Here is a 12,702-nt window from a genome sequence, read left to right on the forward strand (position 1 = left end):
AGGGCAGACACACTGAGCTTTGAAGCACATTCCTCACACCCGTGTTGCCAAGGGAAAACTGGAGACACTGGCATGCTGCACTACCTGTGCAATGCATTTCTTTCCACCTGGGTGCATGACAGCGATGGTACACACCAGATCTCAACAGTTCAGTTAGAATGTAATCCAGAGGCAGACTTAAGGACGGGGCCTCTGGAGCAGACAGAAGTACATCTGCGGACACAGTCATGCAGTAGTATGTTTATGTTTATGCCCCCAGTTTGCCTTCTGAAAACTTACTTAACGGAACTCTGCAGTCACACTTATATGCAAAATGCCTGTGCACATTCTGGGAGGTAAACCCAGAAGAGAACCTCAGTTTTAACAGCAAACATCTTCAGCTACAAGTGGCATGGATTTATGCCACAGGATTCAAAGGTATCAATGACTCTTGATGGTGGAAAGAAACAAAAGTCCAAATGCTTCCTGAATCTCTAAATGCCATTCACTTTTTGATATTAAGCAACTATTTACCCTAGTAAGCATTGTAGAAAGTGCAGTGATAACCTTCCCATTTCTCTTTTTTACCAGGCAAGGATTTAAATTCTCAAATCTGGGATGGAACTGATGGGTGATAAAGAATTTTCCCTTCTGAACAGCATGTCATCCACGGCAGTACGTCTTCCTGTGTTTTCTGATGACTATACCAGTTTTGTACAGTGTGAATCACCTTCTGCTAATTTTAAATAAACAGGAAACACAACTGTTCTTTTGTGGAGAATAACGTATATGAAGTTCTCAAAGAAAATGTCTGAATTCAAAAGCGGACCACAGAGAGTTACCACCACATATAGTCATAATTAATTTATTAGCACTGGTTTTGAAACAAATATAGTCATGTACTTAAACACAGTTTAATTCATGTTTATTTCTAAATTTGATATATTACTGTATATTACATAATGCACTGCATATCCAGTAAATAAATAGTAAAACCAAGGTGCAGATTAAGGTAGCAAGGTCAATTTTAGGTTATCAGGAAGGCCAAAATCACATTAGCAGTATAAGGACAGCAAGTTGTAAATGACTAATATTAAACAGTCATTCTATCATTGCTATATGCATGCTAGTACAAATGATCCCTCTGAGAATTGCATACAGTTGTCTAGAAAAGGAAACAGTTCTTCCCTTACATTACAACTTCATGATCTTTCATTTCTTACCTTTCAGGCCTGATCCTGCAGTCCCTACTCAGCAAAACTTCCAACCTCTCTCAGATTAGTTTTGTACTTTTTCTTTAAGCTACATAAAGCCCATTGGCTCTCTCAAAGCATCTGAAAACTAAATAACTAGAGTCTAATTTCTAAAAATTTAGAAATTCTGAAAATACTGGTAACAGAAAATAATGTCATTGCATACAGACCTAAGTGTACTAGAGCCAAATCCAAGATCAGATCTAGACAGAAGCCTTGGGAACTGTCAGGACAGCAAGGTTGGCATCTGGTGAGTTAGGCACTTTCCTGATTAGGCAGTCACTTTTAGGATCACAGTTTTGAATGTAGACATCTTCAGTCTCCTTAAATAATGTTTTGAGCATCTGCATCCTCTTTTTGGATCTGGCCTTTTTTTAACTTGAATACATGATGTACCACATTAACATTATGCAAAGACAATAAGAGAAGTGACCCTAAAGTAAAACAAAATGATAATACAACATGATTTCACAGCCATGTCTAGAAGAAGCTGTTGGTTTTTTCTGTGCTTGGGTTAGGCACAGTTGTTTTAACAGCTTTTAACACTGTATCCCATTTACTATTCTTGTGCTCTAACTGCCTTTTCCTAAATTTGTGCTGAAATAAATCATTGCTGTCTTCATCCTCAGCTTCTGACACTATTTCCATTTTCTGGATAATCAATTTAATGAGGTCATGTTGCTTTTCCAACAATGTTGATATATCTTTGAGCCTAAAAAAAATAATAAAAAAATGCATACATCAGGTTTTGTCGTTTGATTTCAAAGGACATTTAACTCATTAAAATTACAAAGACCTGACAGTACTTAACTTCACCCTTCTGACAGTATTTAACTTAACCCCTCTGCTAACAAAGACTATTGTCTGGAATATATTTAATTCTTCAAGTTGTGGTAGGTACTTCTCTAGGTTTCAGGAAATAGAATTAAAGAATAAGTTCCTGGTTCTTGAGAAAAGTAACTTATTATATAGTTAAAAGGTAGAAGCAACTTCACTCTCAGAATAAAATTGTTGCCAGTTCTATCAGAAGTTTTACCTATTGATCTATTTTCTTGTCTGGCAAGAAAAAAGAGCCAAAGTTGCAATGGCAATTAAGCATCTACAAACATTTAGTGAAATTCAAAACTATTTTTTACAGCATATGAGGAGGCACTGACTGATCTCTTTCAAAGGGCTATCCAAAGTGCAATTGATGCAAATAAACAGTTAACCTAAGTTAGCATCACACATACAGAACTCAGTATCTGTTATCTTTCAAGAAACAATGAAATGTTTCTTGAAAATGTGTCTGTAAAGTGTCTTTATAAAACTACCAAACAAGCATTTTTGCTTGTTTTTTGCTTTCAGAATGTCTAGACTGACAAAATTACAGCATTAAATCTACATTGTGATTGAAAAGGTTCTCTGTGAATCGAACTATGTTTGTAATATTGGTTCTACTTGTTTTTACATCAATAAAATAATGCAACAAATACCTGTATTTCTGTTTCAGAACTTCCAGCTCTAATGTTGTATCAGGGCTCTGTGCGTATGTGGTAGAGTCTTCACACCCAAAGCAATACTGGAACACACTCTAAACAAAACATGGAACCAAACTGCAATAAGTATTATAGTCTGAAAATAGATTAAAATTCCCAAATAGGTGAATGGAAAATTTCCACACAGTGCTAGTGTTAAAAAGAGTTTCTGTTATGATGGGGCTTTTTACATATTAAAACATTTATTTTGCAATGTTTTTTTATCAGAAAATTCAGTCTACCAACAACAGTTGAAATTAAATGTAAAAAAAAAAAAAAAAAAAGAAGAAATGCCAAAAGGGAGTCATTCTGGTTTTCATCTGAACATCTTCTGTAGATTGTCTTGCTTAATACAGTTACAGATCACTGAGTTTTCAAACACTAATTATATCTGAATATGGCTTCACTCAAACTGATTTATCATCTTCACTGACCTTAATCAACATTTAATCACAATTCCCTTGATGTTAGTTAATGATTGAGTCTTATTAATGCAGTGTTCCTAGCAATCTGTGTACAAAGTCAATCATACCTCATTTTAGTAAGAATTCTTCTGTCTAATATTCACCATCTTACCATAAATCCACAGTATCTTGGCCTGTTGGGATATACAGTGATTGATTCCTGGTCCACCCGACTTAAGAACCAAAATGGTAGCTTCTTCTCTAAGTTGGTGTGAAGATTAACCTAAATGTAGTTTTGCATTTAAAATGAGTTATATTCTCTTAAGATAAACACACATTATCATGTGAAAATAACCATCATGTCATTATATTCAAATCACTAGTTCTAGTCCACACTGCAAACAATGGTGTAATATTTGAACAGTCCAGCCCAGACACTGAAACTACACAGTTAAAGCAGTACAGCAGTATTATCTTAGCAGAATTAATTACTCCACACAGATGCACACACTTATAACAAATGAGACTTCAGGAAAGCAGAATGAATTTGGTGTCCTTTTGATTTTTGTGTATCTTAACCTTCTTTCCACCGCATAAGTTTTTTACTAAAAGACAACTCTCCAATTTCAAGCATTGCATTTACTGATTTTGAGATTCTGTTCTTGGAACAGCTCAGAATTCATTGAATTGACTCTTGAAAAATTCCTTAAAAATGCATTTGCTTGTACATGTCCTTTACAATGACTCATATGATTGATAAAGAGATAAAGATGCCATGTTCACCAGTTTGCTTTACACAGATACTAAGGTATTAATTAGAAATGCTGATGACAAATCAACTAATTATCTAAATGCTGTTCTAACAATGATATCTACTTCCAACACTTGGTTTTTCACTGGCATGTTACTTACCTGCATTGCAATCCTTTTGAGTGCAGCGTATTTTTGTACTTCAGCAATATCCCCAACAGCCAAACCAATCTAGAAATATCAACATTTCGTTATCTACTTTTTCACAGTCTGTAATTTCAATTGTATTTCTCATTCACATTTAAATAAAAAATAGAAAATCTAACATTCAAATTAGCTTTTTCCCTTGAATTTAGGAATATTTTTTGCATATTTGCAAAATACATATCAAGATATGTAGAAAGCATTTTTAATGACACCTCTTAAAATAAGAGGCACTTAATAAGGCACTAAAGAGCTACTTCAAAGAGCTGTTAAGAATAACGTCCCTTCCTTTTGATTCTTCATTACTGCTGCAATGTTAAGTGTGGCAGCGCTAAATATCTTTAAAAAAATGGAATTGTTTGATTTTTATTGCTCAGCTCATATAAAAATTTTATTTCCTAAAAAAAAATATGTTCAATGGAATATTGCTAAAGATATATTACCTATTTTCCCCCTTTCTCACCATTATCATGTTTTCTGATTCTTTTTATTCAGGTCAGGCTTGTTAGTCAGTTCCAACACTACTGCTGATTACTGATTTCTGTGCAATGAAGATCTGAGTTTGGGTTTGCTTTTTTTTTTTAAATTATTGTTAGTGCTAGGTCTTGATACAACAAGGGGTTGAGCAAAAATCATTGTTCTCCAATTTTCTTTATACAGACCTCAGAATAATACATTGCAGCTGCAATTCAAATTCCATCACAATTACTACCTAAAGATATACAAGATAACCTTGCAAGAGTAAATTGTGTTAAAATACTCAGAATAGTAAACTGGATGGAAAACAAGTGCAGAGAAAGGCTACCTTTTAATATGTTATGAAAATATCAATTTATTAAATAACGAATGAATGTCACTTACTACAGTAATTCTATATGCTAAATATAGAAACCTGCATATAAACCTATGCTTAACCACTTTTTATATTACTAAGTAAATTACTTACTAGCAAGTTCATAAGAAGGATTGGAATAAGCAAGGTAAATATAATGAGAACTGTGTAACTCAGGAATGGATATGGTAATTCACTGCTTAGTAAAGGATCCAGGAAAGCATCATGGTAATTAATGTCTCCCAGCATCATTGCAAATGTCTTCATTACAGAAAGCAGAGGTGTGCTATATGTTTGCTGCAAAAAGAAGAAATATCAAAGTCAAGAAAAAAACTAAACTGATGAAATTTGTAAATAATGACTTGAGACACTTTAGTAAAAGATAATATTTATAATGATAAAAAATTAACTATGTGATCCAACTAACCTGTGAACCCAAAAGGACAAAGAAACTCAGTCCAAAGGCCAATATCAGGAAAAAGAAAACCACAGCTATCCGAATCAAAGTCCTCAAAATTTCCCAGAACATCACAACATAGATGCCATAGTTTTCAAATCTATGCAACAAGTAAACAGAAAAAACATAGAATCAGTCACAGAATTGTTTAGGTTGGAACAGACTTTTAAGATAATCAGCTCCAACCATTAATCTAGCACTGCCAAGTCCACCCCTAAATCGTTAAATACTGAAGTTAGAGTCCCTTGCAGTTATTTACATAAGGCAGTAAGTAATGCTGATTTTCATCTGTGAAAAGAGACATTTTGCCTCTCTGAGACATTCTGAGATGGCACAAACCGGTTGTACTTTCACATCCAAAAGAGTGGAAGTAATCCTACTTACATCAACCCTAAACTGCATAATCTTGTATTTTAAAGCACCAGAGCAGTTTTCAAGATATTATTTTTCATGGATAACATTTATTCTCTCCATAGCCATAGGCAGTACAATATTATACCACTGTTGCACTCAGAATAACAGCATTAGGAAAATACCCAACTTTTTTTCTCATTCTAGAAGCAGGTAAGTGACCAGAACAAAGAACAACTGGCATTCTAATCCATCTATCAGGGAGATGCCTGATTTAAAAGATTTTGCTTCTTACAAAGTAAGAACTTACTACATACATGTAGTTTTCATATAATACAAAGTATGAAAAACAAGCAAACAAAAATAAATGCATTGTTTGCAGAGAGGAGTAGCGTACTTTTAAGACACCTGTGTTTCCAACAACAGTGTGTCACATGGCAAGCCTCTCCCATTCTTGACCAACACAAATGTCAGAACACAAATTGTCATAAAGCAGATTAAATTACTTATTCCCCCAAGTCTGAACTTGGGAACTTATGTCCTCTCTCAGATCTGAGGACCCAGTGATTGTTTTATGCTGCAACAATAGCAACTGTGAAAATCCCTCCACATGATTTTCACCCTGAAATATTATGTTCAAGACTGAAAAGGTCAAGATGGAAATAAAACAAACCTGATCTTCTCTCATTTATTAGGCATTTATTAGGCAAAATTCCATTTAAGTCAATGGAACGACAGGTTGCTTTGGGAAAAGACAGCCTGAATGAGTTAGAAAAATCAGGTATAGAGTTCTACTGCTATACACATGGAAATATAGACAGGCCAAGGAGGCATTTCATCTAGCAGCAGCAGGAAGTATGAGCAATCATCTGTTTACTCTTTACTGTCTAGGTTCAACCCTCATTTTGCCCATACCAGACAGGACATGCCCATTCTTTAGTTACCTAAGTCAGCAGACACAGGTAGGACAGGGTTTGCAGCAGAGGCAGTACCATAAAGGTATTCTCTTTGACCTTAACTAATCTGGAAACTTGTATAGCATGAAAAAAATAAAAATACAGAATGGGACTATCAAACTTGGTCAGTCACTGTTTAGGATATGTAAAATATATGAAAATATTGGAAGTATTTTATTGTAAAGGAGATAAATAATTTTTACCGTTGAAGGTAAAGCAAGAAGTTCATCCAAGACAAGTATACAGCAATTGCTCCACATTCCCACTGTAAATGAGCTGGTGTATTAATAAATAAAGAAGACACAAAAATTATGCTTGTAGTATAAATTGTCCAGTCCAGTAGATTGGAGTAATCCAACAAATATTTCAATTTCTAGGATTTAAGAGAGACAGATACATATTTACAAATCACGCATCATTAAAGGACTGAATTCAATGCACTACTTAAATACCCTTCTTGCTTTTAATCTTGCATAAATTGGCATTTCCCTTCTAATTAGGGAAAAACCAGATTTAGTTCAATATCGTACAAACAGTCATGCAAGCACACTGAGTAATGTTATTTCTCTATGTACTTACCTGCTGAATCAGTTGAAATATTTCTTTGCAGATTCCCAATAAACTCATAATTAAAACTAAACACATACACACCCTTGTAAAGTATGAGTCCTGAAACAAAAATCAGAACACAAACCAAATTAGAAACCATTAAATGAATGTTCATTTCAGCTCTACCTATTACACATACATTATATTAGCAAGTTAAGAAACTCCGTTAGCTTCCTTCATATAAATGTATTACTATCTAAATTCTGGTTTACTAGTATTTATTGTGCAATTCATGTTATGAAGCCTCATGTTATGAGGCCATGTTGCTGAGAACACAGCTGTGTTGGGCAGGGCACGTCTCCAGGATGAAGGACCACCGCCTCCCTAAGATCTTGCTCTATGGTGAACTTGCCACCGGCTGCCGCAAGAGAGGAGCGCCGAAGAAAAGATACAAGGACTCCCTGAAACAACATCTCAGTCTTGGCCTTATTGATCACCATAACTGGTTTACTCTGGCCTCCAATCAGGAGGCCTGGAGACACACCATCTATAATGCTGCTGCTTCCTTTGAGAAAGCACACAGGATCACTCTTGAGGAGAAAAGACAACGCAGAAAGAATCGTGCCTTGCAGAATATACCACCTAAGGAGTCTTTCTGCTGTGCCTTTTGCAATCGGACGTGTCTGTCTCGTATTGGCCTTTTTAGCCACCAGAGTGCTTGTAACAAATGTGGATAGAGCCTTTCCCAAATCTCTTCTCCATAACTTCACTATTAGATTGTAGTCTCTGGAAGGGCTGTAGAAGTCTTTGGAGAAATTGGCAGTCCTGACATCCGTACGTGGCTGCTCCATTTGATGTTTCACTTCACAACTGGTGTAGGCAAAGACAACTTTGTTGTGAAAAGCTGTCTATTGGTATGGATTACAGTAGTGGATTTCATCTTAATAAATAACCTGTAGAGTTAATTCCCCACCTGAGGGGTTTATTAACTCATAGGCAGACCACAAATTCATGGCACTCACTTTTCAGTGGTGCTGGAACACACTCAGCCCCTGCCCCATTGCAATGTCCCTCTTTAACCTGAGTTAGGAGTACAGAACCCCATTCTGCAACACTGCGCTCCCTGTAGAGCTGGCATTCCCCACTACATTACTATTACTGGGTCATTAGGACACTGTCTCCTCCAGTGCATGGCATTTCATATACACTGCTACTGCTCTAGTCTCTCAGGCAGCAACTTCACAGCTTCCGTTCAGTTCACTGCTTCTCCACCAGCTGGCACCATTCCTCGTTGGCGCTACCTTCTTCCACCCAGTCTGATGATTCAAGGACCCGAGTCAGTCTGAGCTACTCCTCTGTCTGTTGCATGCAGCTCCTTTTATTCTCCTATCTTCCACCAGGAAGATGAGTGAGTTAATGGAGCATGAATGCTTGGATTTCTGCTACTTCTGGCTTCTGAATCTTCAAGAATCCCAAATATACTGGACTGGGCTGGGCTGCATATGTGGTTCTCCAGATTTTTTCATATATCAGGATATCCTCATGAACCTTTTATATCCCTTGAGTTTACTTTATTTCATATTTCTACTAGCATATCCTTTTTGAGTTCCTGTTTCAGTTTCAGGTTTTTTCTCTCATTTAATCCTTTTTCCTCAAAATTAAACAAATATTCACTTCAGGGAACAAACTGAAGTAACCATGTACCAGATGTAAATTTTTCAGAACAGATTAAAAATAAGAAATGAGAACTGCAAATCATCTTAGAAGTTGCTGCTGAATGTTAAAAAATATACACGTTAATTCTTTTCCTTAGAGTTGCTAGATCATAATCTAGAAATTGTTTAAATAATCACAACTTTTTGCTATATTGTGACTAGTAAGAAAAGTACCTCATATTCTAATGGTCTTGCTTCATAGAGCTCTGTTCCATTCAAAGGTCTTCCTGGCTGTATGTGAGTGACCAGAAGAGTCAGTGGGATGAGACCAAGAGAATATACGCCTAAATTCATTAGATGTGCTCGAAACCCATAGGCCATCCTTGAAAGTGAGAATATTAAAGTTACAACACTTAACCAATTTAGAAGAGCATGCATTCAAATGTTAACAGTCAACAATGTCTTCAAGATGAAGAAATAAACATTTCTTGAAATGTCCCTTCGTGATGAATGTATTCATCAAGATTTGTGTGGACAAAAGTGTATTTGCCGTTCTGAAATGTTGTTCCTTTCCTTTTTACCTTGGCAATCCTTTTATACATTTTTGCAATAAAGAGGAAACAAAGACAGTAGTTGTCTTTACTAAATGCTAAGCTACATTTTATATGATAATCATCAGCATATTCTAAACATGCTTATGAGAGGTTTATGGAAAAGGCATTTGCTCAGACAACACTAGAAGTATGTACATCTTAATAAACAACTCTCAGGAACAATAGTCCTGACATGCAGTGTTATATTTTATGCACATTAAAGTAGACCCACCATTTCATAAGCAAATATTCTTTACACACAGGATGACTGAGTAGCTCCATGCGGTTGTGTCGTACCATGGCCTACAAAACAAGAAAGTGGAAGGATCAAATTTAACTCATCTAGCTAAGTAAACAGCTTACAAAGCTGGCTAGGCCACCTTCTTTATCTTAATATTAACCTAATAAAAAGTAAAATATCTGTGACATAGTGCAAAGTTCTTTTTTTTATGCACTCTGGCCCAAAGCTATCTTGCCTTCTCTCCCTGCTAAAGCATTCAGCTTCTCTGTTGCTGCTGTTTTAGTCTCTTTCAAGTTTTAAAATGTGTACAGACTATTTCCAATTGTACCTGTGACTAAGCTTTATTAGTTACATTTAATGAGAATTAATATTAAGTACTAATTAATACATTAATATTTATTAAAAAATATTTATTATTAGACAGGATACCAACTCTAATTGCCAACAGGTAGACCAAAAAGAAGCATATAAGTCAGAAAGCTTGTTCTGTTAACATTTTCTGACAAAGAATGAGAAAGAAGACTGGCAATGTGAAAGAACAGCAAAATTTGGTTTAGGCACATAAAGTATTTTGCAATTAGCATATGAAAAAATCAGTTTTGTCAGGTTTTCAATGCCTTACATTCCAATGCATAGTCACTACTATGAGTATGCACATATAGCATATTCTCTTGATACATTCATAGTTCAAATAAACTAAGAATTTTTATTTAAACCTAATAGAAGTTTTATTTATTATTATTTAGACCATAAGAACTCTGGTCCATATTTTATTTCAACATACTTAAAATATACAGAGTTATGGGGCTTTGGAGAAGAAATATTATGATGAAATATTCAAACCTCTTGATTATATCTAAAACAAGGCAGCAGGGAATGATGCCAGTAAAATGAGAACTTACATTTAAAGTGATAAGTGGTTCATAGAAAATATTTTCATCATCCTTTGGTTTCTTGTTAAGTGTCAAGGGACACTGAAGATATCTGAAGTTGTATTCAATCTGTGTAATACACATACACCAGCATTTAAATGTGATGCAAATGATAATCTAAGACTGAGATAATTTTCTTAATATAAAAAAGGCTATCCTTTAGAGAACAAAAGGCACATTGTGTCAAAGTAGTTAGAATAGTTACGCTTAGTCATTGTTAACTACTCTGCCAGGGAACACATGCTGTCAAGATATACATATGTGACTGTAAAGATGTTTAAACAAACAGTCATTTTAAACTGTAAAAGGAAAAGTGCAAATTTCTTCCTAAAATGTTGCAGTTTTAAATGTCATTCTCAAAACTCTGATTTGTTTTAATGCCAACTGTGAAGAAAAGTTTGTATTTAAAGGTTATATGGCTTTGATAATACAATGTACAATATTGTACAATGTACAATATTGTACAAAGAAAATGTACAATAGCAGAAAATTTGCAAGTTTCTGTTAATGATGTGGACACAATCCAATATAATGGATAAGGTTGTTTTCAATATGGTTTCAGAGGTAACATAACTGTGAAACATTCATGCCTCCTTGCCATTGTGAAAACAATCTACTGCTTAAGATTTTGGACAAGAATTTACGAAAAAAGAAACACGGACTTAAATTATTGATGACAATGTACTAGTTGTGATAGGCATGCTTTTGATATGCATAAACAGACATTATGTCTTCTTTCACCACAATTTTGAAATACCCATAACCTCTGATACTCAGCTTGATTGCAAGAATTATCAGAGTAAAGATAAAGTTTATGCATTGCAGCAGTTTTATGTTATACTTGTTAAAATGCACAAGTATGAAGATTACAGAACTGAACTTCAAAGCCATTTACAGTCCAAAGGATAACATATGATCAGTCACCCATGTTTTCTGTTAGGATCTGATATTCATCCAAAAGTGTATCTTAGCCACATAAACTTGACGTGTACATTACAGTATACATACTGTATACTTTCACAGATTTTTTCATTCACTTACATAGAAGTCTCGACTTGTCTTTTCCTCTGAAGACTCAATTATGCAGTTGTCCAACACCAGCTTCACAGATGAACAGCAAAGGGAATTAAGGTGATATAGATAATGTTCAACAGAAAGAATGTGTTTGGACCAAAAGAAAATTACCTTCAAACACAACAGTCATCCAACAGAAGTGATAATTCAGTCAGATTTTTATGATGTATGTTTTGATGACATAAAACTCCAAAGTTTACATGCAGGAGTTAAATATAAACTGTGCAGTTTACAAGGCTACATGCTAGTTTACAAGTATAAAGTGTGAAGTGTTTATGAATATACCAAATCACTTGCTATTTTAATAAAAAGCACTTTGTAGTGTTATTTAGCAGTTAGCTGATGACATTCATCACATTTATACTCCTTTATATACTACATTTATACTCTTATAACTCCATTGAACTCAAGAAGCTAAGAACTTTTCTAATACAGAAGAAATTAAACTGGACAAACTGAAACTATCACTAAAATACAATTCAAAAAATTTGTGATTTTATATTGCTTCTATTTTATAATAATACATATTCCTGAGGACAGCATCAGAAAAACAAGGGCAAATGATGCAATATAACTAATTTCATGTTATTTCATGCAGCCATTTCTTTAATATGGGCAGAAGACTCACTTTAAATGAATCAGGAAGATACTCAACCATTTCCAGCAAAGGACACTTATTGGCACTGGAATAGTGAGAGAATGTCACAACAGCTTCTTCCCACCTGCAAAAAGTATTTTAGGCATTGGAACATGAATGAATTTCTTGTATTTTAAATTAACTACTTTTAGATTTTTTGAGTTTTATTTAAGATATTATCTTGAAAATCATAATATATAAACATTTTATATACTATTTAATGGAAAATTAGCAGTTTAGGGAGTAACGCAGTAACATTCTGGATGCTTCTCTAAGAATGATTGACATTAAATTCTGTTATCAAATAAATAGAAATGT

General features: G+C 34.6%; 1 protein-coding gene across 1 annotated transcript in view; it reads right to left on the bottom strand.

Moving 5' to 3' along the window:
• Positions 1-828: 828 nt before the first annotated feature.
• The window catches only part of TRPA1 (transient receptor potential cation channel subfamily A member 1), a 31,499-nt gene continuing 19,625 nt past the window's right edge, over positions 829-12,702 (bottom strand). Inside the window, exons 15-27 of the mRNA XM_027744618.2 lie at positions 12,376-12,469; positions 11,715-11,774; positions 10,644-10,742; positions 9,733-9,803; positions 9,142-9,289; positions 7,283-7,372; positions 6,907-7,076; positions 5,367-5,496; positions 5,054-5,236; positions 4,066-4,134; positions 3,326-3,436; positions 2,708-2,805; positions 829-1,944 (exon numbers count right to left, since the gene is read on the bottom strand). Coding sequence (XP_027600419.1) covers positions 1,713-1,944; positions 2,708-2,805; positions 3,326-3,436; positions 4,066-4,134; positions 5,054-5,236; positions 5,367-5,496; positions 6,907-7,076; positions 7,283-7,372; positions 9,142-9,289; positions 9,733-9,803; positions 10,644-10,742; positions 11,715-11,774; positions 12,376-12,469 — 1,555 coding nt within the window. The 3' untranslated portion in view covers positions 829-1,712. The remainder of the gene's footprint in view (positions 1,945-2,707; positions 2,806-3,325; positions 3,437-4,065; positions 4,135-5,053; positions 5,237-5,366; positions 5,497-6,906; positions 7,077-7,282; positions 7,373-9,141; positions 9,290-9,732; positions 9,804-10,643; positions 10,743-11,714; positions 11,775-12,375; positions 12,470-12,702) is intronic.

The sequence above is a fragment of the Pipra filicauda genome, unplaced genomic scaffold, assembly GCF_003945595.2.
Source record: "Pipra filicauda isolate LSUMZ 115617 unplaced genomic scaffold, ASM394559v2 scaffold177_size2800117_pilon, whole genome shotgun sequence".
Lineage (NCBI taxonomy): Eukaryota > Metazoa > Chordata > Aves > Passeriformes > Pipridae > Pipra > Pipra filicauda.